General features: G+C 42.2%; 1 protein-coding gene across 3 annotated transcripts in view; it reads left to right on the top strand.

Moving 5' to 3' along the window:
- Window positions 1-22,328, top strand: part of DCBLD1 (discoidin, CUB and LCCL domain containing 1) — a 69,522-nt gene that overhangs the window by 32,497 nt on the left and 14,697 nt on the right. Inside the window, exons 3-8 of one of the 3 annotated variants that reach the window (XM_057311120.1) lie at window positions 5,313-5,447; window positions 7,303-7,354; window positions 10,816-10,888; window positions 11,361-11,441; window positions 16,963-17,096; window positions 22,139-22,179. In XM_057311120.1, coding sequence (XP_057167103.1) covers window positions 5,313-5,447; window positions 7,303-7,354; window positions 10,816-10,888; window positions 11,361-11,441; window positions 16,963-17,096; window positions 22,139-22,179 — 516 coding nt within the window. Of the gene's footprint in view, window positions 1-5,312; window positions 5,448-7,302; window positions 7,355-8,099; window positions 8,151-10,815; window positions 10,889-11,360; window positions 11,442-16,962; window positions 17,097-22,138; window positions 22,180-22,328 lie in introns of all 3 variants that reach the window. The other 2 variants (XM_057311121.1, XM_026504689.4) reach the window with 2 other exon arrangements.

The raw sequence follows: 22,328 nt of genomic DNA, 5'->3' as shown, positions 1-22,328 counted from the left end.
AATTCCCCTCCTTTTCAAAGAAAATGGCCCTGAAAATTCTGTAATTTTGTACGATGACCCTATTGCAATTGGCGAGCAAGGACAAACCATGCCATTTGCCTGCATTGAGAAAACAAATGGAAAACAGGCACGAGTGTAAAGGCATTTGCAGCTTCAGCATTTCTACAGATTGCTTTATCAGCACGCCTCGGAGCACAAATCTGGGCCGCGCCAGCCACCACTTTCCTGGCGGCTGGTGTGTGCCGTGTGGCGGGGACACTCCCTGGAAGGACCGCTTAGGCTCATCAGCACGTTCTTATCTCTCCTGAGAAATTACATGTGTGTTTCAGAGGGTGTTCATAAGGTTAATGAAAGTTTTTAGGAGGTTGTCTTGTCGTTGTTTAATTTGATTTATGACAGACCTCTCAAGAGTCAGGTCTCTGTTTTTCACCACTGAGAGTATGCGTCAGGATGGGGAGGGGTCTCTGGGTTTGTGTTTGTTTTTGGTTTTTAATGGCATGCACCCCATTTTTTTAAACACATCCCTCTCACAGACGAAACAATAACTTAGTTTCATCCGTTTCAAGATGAAAAGCACACAGCCGCCCCACCTGGCCTGGAGCAGTTATTAACCAGACTGTCATTGCCTTGTAATGTGGCGTCTCACACAGTCCGCAGAGAATGTCGTAGCAGCATAAATCCCAGTACGGAATGGACTGTCAGGTCGCCAGAGGAGCAAGAGGATTCTGGGCTTGGCTCGGGGCAGACAGTTTATTCTTCCTTGTAGGACAGTTTTCTTTCATTCACGCATGGAAAGATAAAGGGTTTCCCTCCCAGCTGCTCATGGAACAGTAGCTCCAGACAAGGGGTGTGTTGAGAGGAACTGGCCTACTGTGCTCAGCGAGGGCAGCTCCTACGGTTCCTGGCCTTGTCTTCCTTTGTCCGAGGAATCAGGGCATTGTCTGCTAGGTCTCCGTCTCACGTGTGGTGCCAAATGCCACCACGCTCTTCCATTTGCTATCACTGATAGCTCTTCCCACACTCCAGGGCTACCAATTTTAGTTCACAAAAGGTGGGGGTACTTATTTTTCCTGAGTTGTTTGCCTGCGTGATGAACTGCCTTCCCGCTGTGGCCGGGCCCGGTGGGAACTGGGGACGGCAGAGTAAGATGGAACCCGCCTTCCTGACGAGGAACCCGCCTTCCTGACGAGGAACCCGCCTTCCTGACGAGGCTCGAGGGGAGGGAAGGTGGAAGTTAGCAAGTCCAAGCGCGGCAGAACACACAGCATGGCCGGTCGTGAAGCAACCATCATCCAGCACTGGGAGTCCTATGTTTACTGTTCTGCTACAGTTCTTAAGACCCCCTCCAGAAAGACTGGGGTTCAGCCTGACTATGAATTGAGACAGGTTTACCCGTCCCGGAACACTGCCTGGGACCGAGACCATAACCAGGATCTAAGTTAGAAGTCACCGAGCTGTCCTTTGGGTTTCCTTAGGACCGCTCTTTGGGAATGTGTAGATGTAAGTATCGCCCCTTTTTAAAAGCTGTGATGGCAAGTCTAACAGTGAAATGTATTGTGTGGCCCGGCGTGGGTGGAGGAAGGCTTTGTCATGAGAAAAGCTATAATCCTCCGTTGAGTTTGGCTGAAAACTGAAAACGTTGCTTGGGACAGGCTGGTTCGGATCATTCAGTGCCTTCCCGTTCATTATTTTTCCCTCTCACTGCCAGTTACGTTTTTCCATTTTCATCTCTTTTCCCTTTTAACTCGAGGAATGCAGTTATTAACTTCCATTCTGTGTAAAGGAATCTATCTGTCAGGCCTTCAGACAGGAAATAATTGGATGTTTTGCCACAGCCCACAGTGGGTTGCAGCCTCCCCGCTGGCCTACCGCTGCCTCCTGCTTGTGTAATGCTGCGTTGATACAGAGAGGGTATCTCCTCTCCCGTCTAGGATTTAGTTACATTTTTGCAGTTACTTCAGGAAGAATGGGAGAGAGACTGGTGCCTGGGGAGGTAAAGGTGATTAAAGCGGTGTGTGTGTTTACATTTTATCTTTGAGGAATATTTACATTCCTATCATGACTTTGGGAGGATACAACCAAATTAGAGTTTTACTATATTTATGTGCCTTTTTGGTGTAGGAAATTATATGTATTGCGTGACAGCTTCGCGTGATGACATACACGCTTATCTCTCTGTTTAAGATATATGCAGTGTTGCAACCATTCCTTTCAACTGTTCCATAAAAATCTAAAAAAAAAAAAAATTCCAATTATTCAGCCATGAGAAAGAAGGACATCCTGCCATTTACAACAACAGGAATGGACCTTGAGGGCATTATGCTAAGTGAGATAAGTCAGACAGAGAAAGATAAGTACTGTATGATAGCGCTTATATGTGGAATCTAAAACAGCCAAGCTCATAAAAATAGAGAGTAAAAGGGCGTGGTTACCAGGGGCCGGCAGTGGGGTGGGGTGGATAGGTTGATGTTATTTAAGGGTACAAGCTTGCAGTGAGTAGTAAATATGGCCTCATCTAATTCACAGTATAGTGAATATAGACAACAATATCGAAATTGACCCTTGAGCAATGCAGGTTTGAATTATGCAGCTTACTTACACATGAATTGTTTTTACAATACAGTATCGCAAATATGTTTTCTCTACCTTATGATTTTCTTAATATTTTATTTTCTCTAACTTACTTTGTTATAAAAATACAGTAAGTAATGCGTATAATGTACAAAATATGTGTTAATTGACTGCTTGTGTTACTGGTAAGGCTTCTAGTCAACAGGAGGCTCTTAATTGTTAAGATTTGGAGAGTCAAGAGGGGCGCCTGGGTGGCTCAGTTGCTTGAGCGTCCGACTCTTGTTTCAGCTCAGGTCATGATCTTGGGGTCCTGGGATCGAATTCCCCCCGCCTCCGGCTCCATCCTCAGTGGGGAGTCTGCTTGAGATTCTCTCACTTCCTCTCCCTCTGCCCCGACCTCCACCCCATGCATGGACCTGTGCTCTCTCTAAAATAAATAAATAAAATCTTGGAAAAAAAAAGGTTCTGGAGAGTGAAGTTATCCATGGATTTTCAGCTACACGGGGGTTGGCACCCCTAACCAGCACATTGTTCAAGGGTCAACTGTATAATCACCAAATTTACAAAGAGACTAGAACCTAATTATTACAACCATGAAAAGAAGTAATTATGTAACGTGATGGAGGTGCTATTTATCCTTACAATGACAATCATATTAAAGTATATCAATGTATCAAATGAATATATAGTACACTTTAAATTTACAGTGTTACATATCAAATATATTTGCACTAAAAAAATCCAAACAAGTTCTCACTTACCATCAATTTAGACTTGCTTATCTCACTGTTTTTCTTAGGACTCATTGGAATGCTATAGAAATTGGAGGAGAGATTAGTATCATTATCACCCTTTGGAGAGGAGTATATACGTTATTATTTCCTCTTGGAAAGGATAAATGTGGTTAGAAAAATATTCTGATTTACCAGTAGCAGCTAGTTACTAGTTATTTCATTTTTATTCTTAGATTTGCAAAGCAAGCGTCCTCACATCTCTGTGTAGAGAACAAAGGAATTTCAAACATGTATAACAAACTAAGTTGAAAAGTCAAGTACAGTAACCTCACTCACTTTAATTTTGAAAAAATGCTTATCACTCTACTTTACTATACAGAAATGGACTTAGTGTAAACTGCTTCTCTACCATGCTGTGAGCACTGTTAAAGTTCACAAACATCCATGCATTTATTACACTAATGATTCTTTCCTTTCTTGCTTTTCCACATTTCTCTTCCTGATTTCTTTATGATATTTTAAAATGCGAAGATTAAATCTTTCCTGCATCTTTATGATCAGGCTTGGCTTTTCAAAACTGTTGCAAGTAGAAGAACATTTAACTTCATTTCAATTCTAACAATATTTGGAAGGCCGCCACATGCCAGGTATTGTAAGCTGCGGGGGATAAAGTGGTGGATAGAACGTTTCTAACCCCATGGAATGCAGTCTAAAAGGAACACAGACGTTACTTATTTGTTTGTTTTAATGTATTCATTCATTTATTTATTTAACTACTTACTACTAACTAATTCTACAGCTCTCATTATATGGTAGGTACTATTCTAATCAGTTTGCTACTATTTCATGTAAATAATTATATTAGATGAGTATCTCTAAAGAGGCAAGTCATCATTTTTAATTTGGATTTCACTATAATTTAATAATAGGGAACAACAGAGATTTGAGGCATGAAGGTAAACACACAACATTTCTTTTTATTCATTTACATCTTCCAAATGTGAGACCTGGACAGGACAAAAGAGAAATCCGGTCCCATAGAGCAGGAGAGGAGCGCTTAGTTGGTTTCCTGATCCTCTCCCAGATCTTTTTCTTTCCTTCCTCCTTCCTTAACCTGTTGTCGACACTGCTGTCACTGTTGACTGCTACCTGATGTTGCCGTTGACTCTTTCCATACTGTTTAATTTGGGGAGAAGTTAACGAAGAGTACCTGTCTTCAAACTTTCTTACTAATCCCTATTTTCTTAGAATTATGTCTTACATACATGATTTTCAAGATGACAGTTTACAAACTAAACTTTAACTTGAGTAGTAGGAAGGTCTATTTTTCTTTTTTAGTTCCAAATCTAATTTTGTCCTTTGAAAGTTCATGGAGCTTTCTATTGCTTTTCAAGTAACTTATTCTAGAAATGATGTATTATACTCTTAATTGCATAATTTGTACTACAGTACTTCAAAAGCCTTTAGAAATTCTTCTGCTTTTTTACAAACTTCATTTTGTAAGTTAAAATAAATTGCATGGTACCGGGAGAGAGAGATAAATGTATAAACTTCAAGAGAATAAGATTGTTACCATGCGTTGGACAGTCTTTTAATTATGGAAACCTCCTTGAAAAAAGAAAATTCGTGAGTTTCTTCTAGCAAATTTAAGAGGCCCCTAGAATATCACTTTTGTGATAACATTTTCTTGACTACCTATTGTATTTGACCTTTGTTAGTCTTCTTTTACAAAAACTGAAACCGATCTCTTGGGTTGTTCACGATTAACTAGTTCCAGCCCATTGCTTACCTAGAGTTTGCCACTCCCCCCACCTTGGCTTGTCAGTGAGCCCACATTTAGGCACTAATTGTCAGTTCCAGTAACAAGCAAAATTTCAGTTGGGTAAAGGTTGCAATCTTACAATGTGTTGTCTGCTAAATTTGACCTTTAAGGGAAAAAAATAGCATATACCAATTCTTCGTGCTGGTCTAAATTTTGAATGTGCCAAAAGTGTGCTTTGTTTTTAGGACCATATTGTGGAAGTATGCCTGTTCCCAAAGAACTCCTATTGAACACGAACGAAGTTACTGTTCGCTTTGAGAGTGGATCCCACATTTCGGGGCGGGGATTTTTGCTGACCTATGCCAGCAGTGACCATCCAGGTACAGAAGAAGACTCAACCCAGATCTGTAAACTTGTGTCTATCTAAGAATTCTTCTCGCTACTTTTATCACCATCTCTGGACAGAATTGTGACATTGGGTATAGAATATGTGAAGGAAGAGAGGAATGCAATGTCTTCATAAGCAGTTAGATCTGAACTCCGAATACTGTTATTGAGCATGTTAGCTTGATCAACTGACCCATGTGGAAGAGGGTTAATCTCATTTTCATAGAAATCTTGGATGATGCATCTTTAGGGCTATCTTAAGGTCTGGTTATTCTCTGGAGCCCTCCCCCAACCTTTCTCAGCCTGGGGCACAAGCCTTTTAACCAGTGGGACCTCTGCCTTCCACCCCCCACGTCCACTCACATACACCAGTGTACCAGCATGGGGGACGCATGAGAGTGTGAGTCACGTGTGAAGTCACCATCATGGTGTGCCTTAACCATGGAGCTGACACTTGAGGAGGAGAGAAGGGGAGTATGAAAACTGATGAGGGAGGAAAGCATGGCCTCCTGTCCAGCCGTCTTGTGCTCCTAAGTGATTACTGTACATGTGCTCCATGTCTGCCCAGGGTCACAGAAGTGCCCGGAGTTTCTGCTCTCAGTCCCAGCTGGCAGAAATGCTCTAGGAAGCGGGTGCACCATCCATTTCCCTCTCAGCCAATCAAATCTGGCCAATCCCAGCAGACCCCAGCAGGACTAGTGTTCACTGTATGTTGCTCCCTAAGAACTACTGAGAATATTAAGGAAATAAAGAACTATGGCCGCAAGTGTGGAATATTTTGGAAACTATCCTCGGTTGATCTAAATGCATTAAAATCCACAGCATCTTAGCCTCCCCATTGCTGAGTGTTCATTCAGTGATGTATTCCAAAGAGCATTCTTTTTTTTTAAGTCCTCGGTCCTGACTGATGAAAGTGGAAAGGTTGTATTCTCGGTAAACATGTGGTTCCACGGTCACTCAGATGCTGCTAGCTAAATTGCTAAATTAAAATGTTCCCAAACCTTCTCTATGAACCACGTCAGGCTTTTGAAATTGTTTTCCTTTTGCCGAGGGCGGTTATTATACATAGGATCTTTGTAGGCATGTAGTGGACAGTAATGAACCAGTGTTGGTTTTTCTGTTTGAAATAGTTCCTGTTATTGTTCACGGGACAATTGCTGAAAAACCAGGTTCAGTGGTAGAAAAGAGAAATGGAGGAAATTGGTTAAATCCTGAAGACAGCGTTCTGAGTTTTGATTTATTTTTAAGCGGAAAAATTCAGATAATAACTAGATAGTGGATAAATGCTTTTTAAAAATCCTTTTTTGGGGGTGCCTGGGTGCCTCCGTTGGTTGAGCATCTGCCTTCTGCTCAGGTCATGATCTCAGGGTCCTGGGATCCAGCCCCACACTGGGCTCCCTACTTAGTGGGGAGTCTGCTTGTCCCTCTCCCTCTGCCTCTCCCCGCCACCCCCCCCCACCCCACTTGTGCTCTCTTGCTTACTCTCTCTCTCTCGAATAAATAAAATCTTTTTTAAAATGTTTAAAAATCCTTTTTTATGGGGGGCCTGGGTAGCTCAGTCGTTAAGCGTCTGCCTTTGGCTCAGGGCGTGACCCCAACGTTCTGGGATCGAGCCCCACATCAGGCTCCTCCGCTGGAGGCCTGCTTCTTCCTCTCCCACTCCCCCTGCTTGTGTTCCCTCTCTCACTGGCTGTCTCTACCTCTGTCAAATGAATAAATAAAAAATCTTTTTTAAAAAAATCCTCTTTTATTTAATTATTTAAAATTCTTTTTTTTTGTTTTTTTGTTTTTGAGCATGAGTGTCCTTCCATTCAGTCTTCTAACTGCAACTGTCTTTATTTATGACAGATTTAATAACGTGCTTGGAACGTGCTAACCATTATTTGAAGACAGAATACAGGTAAATACAGTGTCCAAGCTGTGTGGCAGGTATATGTTGGACATTATGTTTTCTTTCACATTAAATCAGATAAAGTACCTTATTTGTATTTAATTTTTAAAAAATCATTTGTAAGTTATGAAGAATACTTGAAATGGTTTCTTATATAGCAGAGATCAAACTTTGTGTCCAGGGCCAGAGAGTAAATATTTTAGATTTTGGAGGCAATGCAGTCTCTTTTGCATCTATTCATAGTTTCTGTTGCTGCTGTGATGCAAAAACAGTCATGGACAGTATGTAAACAAATGTGTGAGGCAGTGTTTCAATAAAACTTTATTTACAAAAACAAACAGCCCCCTGGATTTGGCCCATGAGCTACAATTTGCTGACCCCTGAGTTCTACTACAGTGCCAATGAGCCATAGCAGAATCTAGAATGTGTTTTTTTTTTTTTTACCTGGCCAGCATTTGGAAGTGACTTTCATAATTCCTTCACTTTCAGAGGGAGTTCATTTTGTCTTTCTCACAAAGAGAAACCTGCTGAGACTAGATGAAATTTTTGATTCCAGCTTCACTTTAACTGGAAAAATTACTTACTGTCTTTGATGTACATTTCCTCATCTATAAAGTAAGAGTAGTCTGGAGCAGGATTTCTCAACCTTGGCACTGTTGTTATTTTGGGTTAGATGATTCTTTGTTGTGAAGCTCTGTTCTGTGCATTGTTGGATATTCACCGGTATCCCTGGTCCCTACCCTCTATGTGCCAGTTGTGATAACCAGAAATGTCTCCAGATGTTGCCAGAGGTCTTCCAGGGCAGGTAAAATTCACTCCGTGTTGAGAACCACTGGTCTAGAGGGGACTGTCAGTAACACCACTAACAACAGCTGTAACTCCTTAGAGTGCTTTCTTCATGCCAGTCATAGCTCTCTGGACTTTGCATATAAATACCTCGTGAATGTTCCAGCAGGCCTGCAAGGTAGGTTCTGTCTTACCCTGAAAACAGAGGCACAAAGTGGTTAAGTAGCTTGTCCAGGGCTGCCCACTTCGTCATTATACGCAGACAGTCAGGCACAGGAGTCCATGGTCCCGACCACCTCAGACATCCTAAGAAATGAGATTATTTTAATGCAGAATCGATTCTAGTGTTAACTATTATTAAGTCTAGTAGAGAAACAAAAAAGAAAATAACCAATAATTTAAATAATTAGACAATAAAAATTAAAATGACTAATGATTACATTTGCCCTGTAAAGTTGCCATTTATTCATTATGGACAACTGCCAACCTCTGAGATCTTTTCAGCCATACCTATAGAGTCTCAGTGGTGATAGGGCCTCTGGGCAGCAGCGGTCATTTCCTGTCCTCCTACAGAGAAGAATATACTCAGGCCCGCGGGGTGACATTACGGTGCCAGATCATCTAGGCTACAGCCCAGCTGTTTCGTAGTGTTTAGGTAAGATGAGGTGTGGTGACTGGTACAGGTCCACATTCCCTCATCTATGATTGTGAAACGTAGAAAGCTTTAAAAGTCAAAGGTCGTGGGGCGCCTGGGTGGCTCAGTCAGTTAAACATCCGACTCTTGGTTTCGGCTCAGGACATCATCTCAGGGTCATGAGATCGAGCTCTGCCCCAAGCATGGAGTCCGCGTGAGATTCTCCCTCCCCTCTGCCTCTCCCGTTCATGTTCTCTCTCTCTCTCTCCCTCAAGTAAATGAATAAATCTTTTTAAAAAAAATTCAAAAAGTTTTTATAACTCATTTGGTGGCAATACCTGATTAGTGCAACCTTAAATTCATTTGACAGCAAAATTGAACTAACTTGAGTCTACTTAGTCTGTATGTATTGGACTTAATATGACTAGTCATGTATTTGTTACAGAGCTATTAATGTTTTTGATCAATATATGTAGCCATTAGATGAAAAAGGTCTGAGAATCTAATGTGTACCATGACTATAGCAGATAACACTATTATAGAACTGAAATTTGCTGAGAGTGGAACTTAAATGTTCTTACCAAAAATATATGTGTTACGTATGTGTGTTTATATATATACTTAAATATATACATTTATATATTAATATATATAAGATGATGGATATGTCAGTTTACTAGTTGGGTAACACATGCCAAATCATCATGATATACACTTGAAATATCTTACAATTTGTCAATTATAGCACAGTAAAACAGAAAAAAAATATATGTATCTTTTTTATCTGATTGCAAAGGCATTTTATAACTAATGTAGACCATCACTGTCCAATACTAGCCACGGGTGGCTATTAAGGACTTAAACTGTGACTGGTCCAAGTTCAGGTGTGCTATGAGTACAAAGTAAACTGCAGATTTTGAAGATTTAGTACAAAAGATAAAAGACTAGAAATATCTTGTTGACAATTTTTTTGTTCATTACATGTAGAAATGATAAAATTTGAATACATTGGGTTAACTAGAATATATTATTGTTAGTTTTGCCTTTTTTTCTCTACCTTTTTAATATGGCTACTAGAATATTTAAATTTACATATGTGGTTTCCAGTAGGTTACTACTGGGGAGTGAGTGCTAGTAGGCTGAATCAAGATATTACAGAGTCAAATGGCACAGAAAGCGAAAGTTTCTCAAAATGCTGTTCTTGGAGAGAATCCAGAGATAGTCTTCCTTTTCTTCTTTATATACATAAAAAACACGTTGTTATTTTATATATTTTAAACATATCTTTTTATAAAAACAAGATCATGCTATGTATAGTGTTTAGAAACTTTATTTTAAAAAAATATCTCTTGGAGGGGTGCCTGGCTGCTCAGTTGAAAGGGCATGTAACTCTTGATCTCTGGGTTGTGAGTTCAAGGCCCATGTTGGGTGTAGAGATTACTAAAATAAATAAATAAACTTTTAGAAAGTAAATAAATAAAAAATTTAAAATTTAAAAATATGTCTTGGACACCTTTGAATCAATTAAGATGCATTCGGGAAGCTCATTGTTTAATAGAGTTTATAACGAGCCCTTATATAAAGCAAATTATTACTGTGTAAAACTTGCCTTCAGGTTCACATTTTAGATTAAGCTGTGTTTTCACAAGTCAGGTTTCTGATTTGTCACTAAAACAACATATTCCCAGGGGGTCTGGGTGGCTCAGTCGGTCAAGCGGCTGACTCTTGATTTCAGCTCAGGTCCTGATGTCGGGGTCCTAGAATCAAGCGTCAGACTCCGCGTTCCGTGGGGAATCTGCTTGAGGATTGTCTCTCTCTCTCTCTCTCTTCCTCTGATACTCCCCCCTGCTCACACACGCGTGCATGCTGTGCTCTCTCTTTCTCAAATAAATAACTCTTTTTAAAAAAATTTTAAATAATAAAAAAATAAAACAGCGTGTTCCCTCCTGCATGTTCTGTGGAGGAGAAAAAGTACATTTAAGTATAATTTATACTTTTTAGTTTAAGTGTAATTTAATAAAAATATCAATTCTTTATTTTCTTTTTCCAGCAAATTCTGCCCAGCTGGTTGTCGAGACATAGCAGGAGACATTTCTGGAAATCTGGTGGATGGATACAGGGATGTAAGTAATTGAGGGTAATTTTAGGGCAGGGAGGAAATTAAAAAGTGTTTATTGTTCTGCCTAAATTCATCATAAAGTCAAGTTAAATAAGATCTAAAACTCTGTAGATAAATGCACAATTCTCTATTTTTCTGAGAATAAATGAAATAATAAGTATAAAGACCAAGGTTGTTCATGCATGCATTCCTATTTTTAGCATTTCCACTTAAGCATGGTGTAAGTGAAATGATAAATAAAACCATTTTCAACACCTATGAGTATAATTCATTTATTTTTTTAGAAAAGGTCATCTAGAGGGGTTTTTTGGGTTTTTTTCTTTGGTAATTTATTTCTTTATTTTAATGCTTCAGTTGGTTCGTGTAATAGCCAAGGACTTGACCATTCACATCACAGAGTAACAACACTGTGTCTGGGACCAGGGAAGCCAGCGGCACCGCACTTACGCACTAATTCTTCCTTCCTTGCACCCCAGCTTCTTCTGCAGACTGGGACTCTCTGGTTGCCTCCATGGTTCCCAGAGAAAAATACATTCACAAGAAGTCATTTGTCTAAGGTACATGTCCTGTCTCCAGATACACAGCCCTTTATGTCTTACTATTTGCAGATCTCAATCCCTGGAACTTTGGCATCTGATTTTTGAATATGAACATTGCTACTTAAAATAGTTGAGTTTACAGTACAAGGGAATTGGCTTGAGTTATTAGAAATGTGAAAATCTGTGTAGTGATGGAACTTTGCTAAGAGTTATTGACGTGTGTCTTCATGCATCGAAGAAAACATGCATGTTCCAGGAGATTGATAATTTCACCTCCAGCAGGGGGAAGACAAACTTGGCTTTAATTTTTGATTTTAATGCATCCTGATTCTGGAAGCAGCATATTTTGCTACTTTGCTCTTTGTTTTCTTTTGCATGTATTGTCTTTATTTACAGGATTGACATAGGATATTCATTTGGCCTATAAATTGCTTGAATCTTAAAATGATTTATAATACCTCAGTTTGAGATATACTTGGCACAAGCTATTTCTAAATGACTTCAGGAAATTAACTATGAAAAATAAACAGTTGAGGTGTAGTTTTCCCCCCAGCAATAGAAAGTCTCTTTGTTAGTTTTCCATCCCATGCAAGAAACTTAAAAATTATGTGTGATAAGAGAGATAGCATCATTTTTTTTTCTTACTTTAGTTGTTTATCTTGCTTCCTCTTGACAGAGCTCTGTGTTTTAGGACAAGTAAATAAATGGCTCCCTGCCTGGGAGATCTGAGTACATGATTTGTAGGTGCTAGCAAACAGCTTTCCTGTTTGACTAGCTGGGCTCCTATCGTTTGCTTCCAGAATGACTTGATCTGGAGGGAGAATGTGTATTTTGAAAACTAATCTTTTCAAAGAAGTCTCACTAGTGCCTTTTCATATATGTTGACATGGTGGCTTTAGGAGATATCTATTGCTACGTAACTTATGACTCCAAACTTAGATTAAAACAACACATGTGTTCTCTCTCCTGTTCCGGGGGTTGGGAGTTTGGGTAGCTTAGCTGAGTTCTCTGCCTCACAGTCTCCCAGGGGTGCGTCCAAGTTGTCAGCTGGGGCCGCATTCCATCTGAGGCTCCACTTCGCTTCTCAGCTCACGTGGTGTGGGCAGCATTCAGTTACTTATGGATTGTTGAACGGGAGACTCCAGTTTCTTCCTGGATTTTGGCTGGAGGCTGTCCTCATCTCCTTGCCATTTAGGCCTTCCTGACGCCACTTCTTGCTTCTTCAAAGCCCCCCGGGGAGAATTTCCAAACGAAGGAGTTTTCTACTAAGACAGGTTACAACCTTACGTAATGTGATCCTGAGAGTGGCATCCCATCACCTTTGCTATGTTTTATTAGTGGAAGACCACAGCTCCCACCTGCGTGCAGAGGGATTACATTGTGGGGGAATGCTAGGAGGCGGGGCTCCTGGAGGTTATCCTTGAGTCTGTCCTCCATGATGTGTTCATCTTCGGAAACGTGTTCAGTTGCAACACATCCTTCCTGGAATCATCTTTGCAAAACCAAAGCATATTCTGTAGATCAGGATGACAGAATCCGTACAACAGGTTACTAGAGAAGCAGTTGAAGAAACAGGTGCTCTATCTCAGGAAAGAGATATGCTGTCTTAAAGAACAATGACAGAAAAGGCTTTGGTTCATTCTATGTTGTTCCAAAAGGTAGAACTAGGATCAGAGGATGAGAGTTCTAGAGAAGCCAGATTCAGTTGCGTATAAGGAATAATTGAGGAGCGTAAAATGGGATGGGAAGTCTCAAGAAATGGTGAGCTCTAGTCCCTGGAAGTGTCAAGTGTAGCTGTTACAACCATTTGTCAGATATGGCCCGTATACGTCTGGGAAGGTGCTGTGGGGTGGAGAAAGTGACCGTCAGGAAGTGTCAGTAGAGAACTTTAAAGGTGGTTCTGTGACTCTGTCTCCTTGACATCTATATTGATACATGCTTACCCTGCCAGGTAAGTAGGATGGGCTTCTCTTTGAGATCTGCCTCACCTGAAAACCAGAAATAAAAAGCCCCTAGAACAGCTTCTGTCTTGGTACCTTCTCCCAAGCGTGCTGACTGCACCATCTGTATTTCAGTGGAAGACATCCCTTAATAACTTGCCCCAGTAAATTCTCCATTCGCCTCAAATATTCAAGAAGGACTATAAAATAAAGGAAGACAGTGCACAGAGTGTGCTCGTGGTTTAGCAGAAGGGGAGAAACCAGGCCTGTTGTACACCCACAAAAAGCCAGAGGGAAATACGTTATAATGGCACATGACTGTCTCCAGGTGATGGCAGTATGACTGCCTTTTTTTTTTTTTTTTCATATTTTCCAACATTTCTGCAATGGATGCATATTACTTTTGTAAAGAAAAGTTTGTCAATATGGTAATTACAAAGACTGTAGCAACGAACAATTCATATGATAGAATGTGGAATTATATTTTTATAATTTAACTATCTTTTAAAGATTTTATTTATTTATTTGTCAGAGAGACAGAGAGATTGAGAGAGAGGGAGAAGCAGACTCCCTGCTGAGCAAGGAGCCTGATACGGGATTCAATCCCAGGACCCTGGGATCATGACCTGAGCTGAAGGCAGACGCCTAACTGACTGAGCCACCCAGGCGCCCCATAATTTAACATTTTACCATCATTTTAAGACATGTGCTTTATTCATGTTTTCTTAAATGCAACCTCAAGCGTTTAGTTTTACATTAAACTTTATTTTAATATTTTGTCTACACTTTTTAATACAAGTTGGCTTTTCCTAAAGGAAGACTTAAGAAAATGCTCCAATTCTGGGATGATGTGATAACTGCTTTGAAAGTTGATACACTCTTATTTTATCCTGTTTGGCCATCTTTTATGGCTTAGTGAACTTCAGAAATGTTTCACACCATCAACCTGCAATTTCACGAGCCATGCAGGTGTTCTTCTAGCTCTCTGTTGCATTTCTTTTCCTGAAGAATTATATTTAAATTATTTCATTTGAGTCCAAGGCAGTTCACTAACACGGGCCAGTGATGTGGCTTTCCTATATTTACATTTCAACGAGGCTTAGACCTCAAAAATAGCTAGAAAATCAAAGTATAAATTATGCTGCTCTTCAAAAGGGAATTTTTAAAAGTTCAGTGAAAGTAAATTTTTAGAATTGATACCAAAAAGCCCCAATTTAAGTAAACATCAATTTTATTTAAGTTGGTTGGGTAAGAGAGGGATTTTAAACAATCCTGGAAACGAATAATAATTTTATCACAATACTGTAATAGCCAGATCTGGTGGCTATTCTCTTGGAGTTGTATCCTATGGCCCACATTGGATATTATGGAAAAACGTGAGCTGCAATTGAACAAATTCCATAAAAAGGGTATATACATGCCACTGGGGTCCCTCAATACTGCTTACTGTGGAAAATGGGAACATAATTTGGCCAGTGAAGCTGGTATTAGGTCCTATTGCTCGTTGACCTGTGAAACTGGCCTTTTGTAACCAAGGAGGCCTTGGACATGCCAAGTCCAGTGAGAGCTGTCCACCAGGCACAGCTCCTGGATAAAGACCATTCCATCCCCAGAACAAATTCCAAGGAAGATCAGTGATCCCAGAGATAGTGGGATTATCTGCCCAGTAGACCACTGGACCAATTTGCTTTTCATTTGGGGGCTAAGAGGGCTGGGCAGGCGTGCATGGACCCTATAGTAGGTACATAGGGTGCCCATTAGAATTACAAGGTGACACCCATTAGAAAAGATACCAGACATCATGCAGTCCAGCCTTTTCATTGTACAGAGGAATTGGGGAGCCGGGTCCAGAGCAGTAACATGACTTACTCATATGTGATAGAATTAGAGGTAAAGCTGGGATGATGAGCTAAATTGCTGAATTTAAATTCAGGGCTTTTCCATTACCCCTGGCAGCTCCATTGTGTACCCCAAGAATCTAAAACAATTATAACAAACCTATTTAAGAAAAGAACATTCCAGAAACACACACACACACACACACACACACACACACACACACTGCCTATTTAGTTTAAAGAGCACTATCTTTTTCTCATCTTCTAATTCTTTTTTTCTCCAAATTCAACGAGGGTAGTATGTGCATCTGTCTTTAAGGATGTTCATGTTTCTTCTCCGTCAGGAACTCTTCCCCTCTTTCAGCTATGATAGCCATTATTGCAAACCCGACTCATTCCCCCAAATCGAATCTAGTTTAGGAAATAATACACTCCCTAAATCAAAGATCACAGAAGTTCTCGATTTCATGGCAACCACAAGTATTACAAAATATGGTTGGTCTCCTTGGTGCCCCAGATATTGTAACCTAAATCCAAGAGAATTTTTCCATGGCAGATTAAGGCAACGGCATTGTCATTAACACGAAGAGAAACTCCCAAGTCCAGTTATTGAGACACAATTTCATGAGCTGCTTTTCTCATTTTGGCATTAGCCTCATGAAGAAGTGAAGCATTGCTAAAGTTCATTTAGAAAATGATGTTTCTCAGCTCTTCAGTCCTGGGCTGACTGCCTAATCACCTTCCCACACAGTCTGTACCCAGGGGACCTTGGGGCCTGGGCACCCCGTGGAAAAGTTCCAGTCCTTCCCCAGCCCGATGTCCAGTGGGCCAATTCCAATCCCAGGGCCACCTGCTAATCGGCTGGTCAGGTGCTCCTGCTCGCTTTGTCACTGCAGACAGCAGTCTTGGAGGACTGGGCAGGTGCCAGCTGTCTGACCTTCCAGAAGAGACTCAGGAAATGAGACAGAGACCGTGGGCCCTGGGTTGCTCATCCTCATAACTCTAAGACCTCTGTGACGTTTTCCATTCCATTTAATGTTCTGTGGCTGACATCACTCTTTTGTTTTTGGTGCCTTGTTCAATCTCTGAATTAATTATCAAACAAAGCCGTGATATGGAAGGTTCACATTCTCAGATGAGCCTTGTTACATGTATCTGGGAAACCAAATGTCAGAAGCTGATGAGTTATCTATTTCTGCTTAACCAGCCACCCCAAAATTTAGTGGCTTAAAATAGCACCGCGTTATTTGCTGTAGAGTTTGTGGGTCAGCAGTTTGGGCTGGTCAGTTCTTAATCCCCCCTTGCCTAGAAGAGCTCCTGCAGTCGTACTGTGCTTCAGGTGGGGCCAGAGGGCCAAAGGTGGCCGCGATGACACGTCTGGCAGTTGGTTGGGCCATGTCATCTGCAGCAGAACAAAGCAAGTTACGTGGTCCACTGCAGTCAGTGGGAGGGATCTACATGGGGGCATGACTGTCGGGAGGCGTTATTCATGGGGGGGGGGCGGCGCCACGACTGTGAATTACCTACTTACCTCTCGAGTGGATGGGTGCCCACGTTGGCGTAAATGTGACCCTGAAGTCATTTGGAGATATATAATAGTTTTTCCCCTCCTCTTCTACTTTTTATTTAAATGAATTATAGTGTCCCAATGTCATGGGTCAGATAGGGATCCTGACCACAAGTTATAACAAAACGGAAACCTCCCACCATATTTAAATGTGTTCCTGAGTAGCTGTGAGTGATGGCCTTGCTGTGTTTCAGACCTCTTTGTTGTGCAAAGCCGCCATCCACGCGGGAGTAATCGCAGACGAGTTGGGCGGTCAGATCCGCGTGCTTCAAAGCAAAGGGATAAGTCGATACGAAGGAATCCTGGCCAATGGTGTGCTCTCAAAAGAGTAAGTACTTTGTCCTTTGTTCTGAGTGGAAGGTAACCGGAAAGGTGTAATGAGTCAGCTCACAATTTTGAAGGGACAGCGGGCACATGCTACCAGGGGTTTGTCAGCTGGGAAGAATGTGTGTGCGTGCTTAAAGCAGCATTTATGGTGTGGAGGGTCAGTGCAGCAAGAAGAAAGCTCCCTGGTTATGCCGACAGATGTGGCACATATCTGCAGTTCTGGGGCAAAGGAGTGTTTCTACTCTCAGGTGCGTTAGTCGGAGGAAATAAAGGCTGTCCGTTTTCAGTTTTTCCAGTTTAAGTAAATTACTGGTGATCTGCAGTATTACCAAAGGTACTGAAGGAGATGGGGAGCTAAAATTAGCCTCCATAGAACTACCAAGCTCCCCGGAAGATCCCTAGAGACAAGCTCTTAGTCATGAGTAATAGTTGGGAAGTGAAAAAAAAGGGCTTTTGTTAACATTTACCTCTCTGTTTGCTGGTATCCTCTGCTCTTTCAGCTTCATGAGAAAAAAGTATGTCAATTGTTCAATTGTTTTCAACATTTCAACCTGAGCTTTTAATGCTTTTCGGTTTCCTCAGCTTCTGGAGTGGAAAACAAGAGCTGTTAGAACTAAATATAAGCCTGCCTCGTGGTCCAGGAGCCCACCCATAGAAGCAGGCAGCTTGGAGTGGGCCAGAGGGGGCTTTCTTTGGGTGGGTGCCTTGTGAAAGAACGGTGATCCTCCAGCCGCTGTGTCTATCTCTTGCTCCCTCCCTATCTGCCTCAGAAATGTCTTCCTGCTCGCATGACCCCGGGTGTTTTGGACAGGTTGTCACATAGTCTTGGTCCTAAGAATATGGCACAAGACAGAGACTACAGGCATTTCAATTTCAGGATCCAAAAGTAGGAAAAAGGAGGTCAGGGCCTGTATCCTCTACCACTCCCTCGTCTGTGCGCCGATCACTGACCGCCCCCCACAACCCCCCACCCCGCCATTGCCGTGGTCCCTGCTTGTGTGCAGGAAGAACACAATCACGTTTCCCTGCTCTGTTCTCGCAGAGGGTGTGGACCATCTCATCTGGTGAAAAGAAACCACATAAGGGGGTTGATAGGTTCCCTAGTTAGCATAATATAGTGACTCTGATGTCATTTTGAGAAAGTCATACAGTAATTTTTTTCCTTCCCCTTCTGCTTTTTATTTAAATATATTACAGCTTAGTTTAGCAATATTGTGGTTCAAATGGGGATTCTGACTCCAGGCTATCATATTATTTTTATAGGAAAATGTATCTTAAGTTCCAGAGAATCAATTGACGAACTCCTAAGTAAACATAGGGACTAAAACCCATTTCTGGGTTGGGGTGTTGGGTTAAGCTCGCAGGAGAGGGGATTTAGAAGCAGTGACTGAAGTTGGGGGAGAAATTGGTTAGGTCGCCTTCATGAAGGAGGCAAGCCTTGGGTTTGGTGGAAGGCAGGAACTGGGCACATGGGGACGCGGGAGCAGAGTCAAGGCCCAGGGAGGGACACTAGAGGAGCTGAGGCGGTCAGCACACCATGCCCACGTCCAGGGCCCTGGCCGGTGGGTGGCTGAGGAGAGAAGGCAGAATCTGAGTCGGGGCTGCAGGTGGGGTAACGGGAGAGGGTGTTCCAGGCCAAGTCTTTCACAAGCCATGCAGGTGATGCCATATGTAATCCGCAAGAGGCAACCATGCACTGAGATCGGGGGCAGGCTGCACTCTGATGGGCAGGCTCACCGCTCTGTCTTTGTGTTCTCTGCTCGCTACGGATAGGACTCCCCGCCACTTTCCCCCTGGAAAGGACTTTTAGCTTTGAGAGGCCCCAAAGTGTTCTTTTCATAGTATGTGAACATTTCAAAGGCAAATCGGTCCCAAATGTAAGATCTAAAAGCTTAGTAACAGAGTACCTTCAGAAAGTAAAATCCTTATTCAAATAAATAAAATTTATATATGTGTGTATTAGAAATTCATGTTTATATACACACACATGTATTTTATACATACATGTATGCTTGTACACATATGTACTATATATAAATATATGCATGCATGTATTACATATACATACATACACACATATGTCTGTACATATATTTTTTCACTTATGTATTTGCCTCAAGGTTTTTGGAACATAAATATTATATCCTGATTTATAAGAAAAGTGATTGCTTAGACACAGTAAGCTGTGTCAGCTTGATCTTGACATTTGAGGATCTGTTTCTGTTGACATTTTTTATGGTCCGATATATTGATACCAGGGCACTATTTCAGGAAGATGCCATGCTGTGGCCTAGATTTGTTGGGAGCCCCATCTCCAGATAGGAGCAAAGAATTGGCCTCTGGTTTTAAATCTGTTTTTTGGAATCTCTTGCCTATGTTTGTGAACATTTCAATGCTTCTTTTGTAGAAAAATAGAATCATTGAAAGTTGAACTTGTACTACTAGGATTTTATTTTACTTTCAAAAAAAATTATTTAACCTATTGAAGAGGAGTAGAGATGCTCTCAATTACTTCCAGGCTTGATACAGATGAAGTCACTTTATGTAATTTGAAATTAAACGTTGATGCAAAGAGTCCAGAAATCTCAACCATGAATGAATCACGAAGAGTGTGAGTCCACATCCCATGTAGTTATTTGAACAAACTGTTCAATTTTTGGGGGGGTGTGGGAAGAGAAAGTCTAGAATTATATCGAGGTCCCTTCTATCTTCTAGCTCTGATTTTGCTCTGGCTTTTTGTCCTGAGCAGAGAAGAGTGAACTACATGCAGACATGTCTCTTCCACCCCTCCCGACTCCCAGATCTTTCGGGGGCAGTTGTGTTTATCTGTGCGGGTGTGCTGTTGGGGACGCAGTGTGCGCGCGGTCATTGAACTTCTGTTCCCACACATGATTGTTTGGTGTTCAGGAAAAAACACAGAAGGAAGCGCTGCCCCTGAGGAAGAAGGAGTCCCCAAAGTAAATATCTAGGTTTCTTCTGGGATTCATCCGGGTCAGGTCACTTCCTTGATTTGAGGAGACCAGAATGGAATCAGGAAGAGAGCCTGACCTCACACCGAGAGGGAAGGCTCGCACCACCAGCAGGGAAGGTTTTCTTTCCGTTTACATCAGCCTCTTGCTTGCTTCTGGAGCCCTCTGGGAGGGCTGGCAATTCCAGTCATCTGAATTCATTCACCCTGATGTGGGACTGCCTCAGAACCCCAGCCTCCAGGGGTGTCTTCATTGCTGGGAGAGGAGGCTCATTTACCAATGGAATTCTCGAAGTGGTTGTATTTAGTTTAATAGAGGGCAATGGAGAAACGCATTCCCCTGATCACGGAGAAGAGCCAGGCAGGCGGAGAGCGGTTAGGAGCAGAGCCTTCCCTGGCGGTGTCTTCCCCGGGTTAACTCCACAGTTATCCTTCTTTCCCTAACTTCTCTTTTCCAAAACAAAATAAATACGTTAGTGTCTCATGGCAGCAGGAGCGAGTTGGGGCCCTCCGAGTTACCGCAATACCAGGTAGCTTTATTTGAGCAAAATTTTAAGTGGAATACTTAGTGCGGGAACGTTAGAAAAAATGGAAGAAGCAGTCAAATGGAGGCTCTAAATAAATTAATCAAACTCTGGATGTGAACAGTGTGCACCTTTCTTTAGAAGTTAGGAGAGCTGGATCTTGACCCTGGTTTTGCCACGAGCTGTGAATTTAGGCAAGTGCTGTGACCCCAGCGGGCCCGCACTTTCACGGGAGAAATGCTGGCTGCCTGCCTTGTATTCAGTGCAGAGCTTATTACAGAAGCTTCTATGGAATGGCAGGGCCATGGAGTCTGAGCTTGAGAGTGGACAACGAATGTGAGAGAAGAAGTCCGTTCCGAGGAGTTGCACCACCTGGTACTTCTAAACAACACCAGCCACAGAGCTTTGATGGGAAGGTTCTTACAGTCTTGTCCAGACTCTTTCTGGGCTCTCCGTGGATTTCACCGTTCAGTACGCCCTCTGTCCACGGTTGCAAGATCGAATTCAGAGTTAAACATTCAAACAACAAGCAGTGCTCTCAGAGTGTAAAGTAATTGACCACCACAGTGACATCTACGTCTTTGTGCATTTCTCTAGTATCATTGTACTGAGCACTATGCATGTCAGATTCATCTCGAGAGCTCCAAATTTTCGACGTAGTTTTACACTGTTGAGTTGATAAGGGATTTACAAAAAGGTAAATATGGTCTTGGGCCTTAGGAATCTCTTCTCCACGGAAGGAGACAACTGCAGAACGAGGCCAATATGATGTTTGCCTATGAGAGTGCCATGAGCTGTAGAAATCCTAGAGTCCACAGGCCCAGGGATTAATGCGAGCGCAGCAGTCGGACTGTCCCACAGGGGTGATGCCCAGCTTAGGCAAGGTCAGTGAGATGCCATGAGTTTTCTCCCTCTGCACCTTGTCATCCAGAAGCAGGATGGTTCATAGCTTGGTGTCGGTTGCTACAGTGGGGAGGAATGTGACTGGAGAGAGACTTAGCTGAGGCTTCCCCGAGCAGGACCCCCTCAGGGAAGGAGCGAAGCTTGTAGAAAAGGCAGCGAGCAGATGACATGGTCATTCTTCTTGAAGTGGCCGGTCTTTTTCATTTCTCTCCATGGTCCTTGACTATTGACAACGATGAGGATGCTTCAAGGCGGCTACTAAAGCGAAGGGAGTATTGAGGGCAGTCATTCTTTCCGCCTCCATTGCCAGGTATTAATTAATTGGGTCTTAAGGTCGGTCCTGGGAATGTATGTTTACTTTCCTCCCCCCCACACCATGTGGCATGATGGCAACTACACAAGATTTTGACCCAACAGCGGGGACTCAAGAGTCCTGGCCCTGGGTGGCCTTAGGAACGTTGCTTCTCTTCAGTGGGCCTGAGTTTCTCTATAACGCCAGTGACAAAGATGACAAGAGCCTTGCTGGGGTGCGGCGAGGATCCCATGAGGTGTGGGAAGGCTCCATGGCACCTGGGCTGTGGGGCTGTGTCAGTCAGTGCGATCCACGGAAGCAACTCACCTCCTCCTGTTTGTGTTTATTATTTGCAGTGGTTCCCTGTCCGACAAGCGATTTCTCTTTACCTCCGATGGTAAGGATCCTGCTTTCCTTAAGAATTTGGTATTTTAAAGTCTTCAGCGGTAGTTTATTCTCCCATACCCCTCCGATGATATAGTTTAAAGGATTTTATTTTTCTTTTTTCCCACAGGTCACACAGCAGCAAGTACGCTGTAACTTAAA

Source organism: Ursus arctos, unplaced genomic scaffold (assembly GCF_023065955.2).
Source record: "Ursus arctos isolate Adak ecotype North America unplaced genomic scaffold, UrsArc2.0 scaffold_13, whole genome shotgun sequence".
Lineage (NCBI taxonomy): Eukaryota > Metazoa > Chordata > Mammalia > Carnivora > Ursidae > Ursus > Ursus arctos.
The sequence above is the reverse complement of the archived record's forward strand: the minus strand, read 5'-3'. Positions and strand labels throughout refer to the sequence as shown.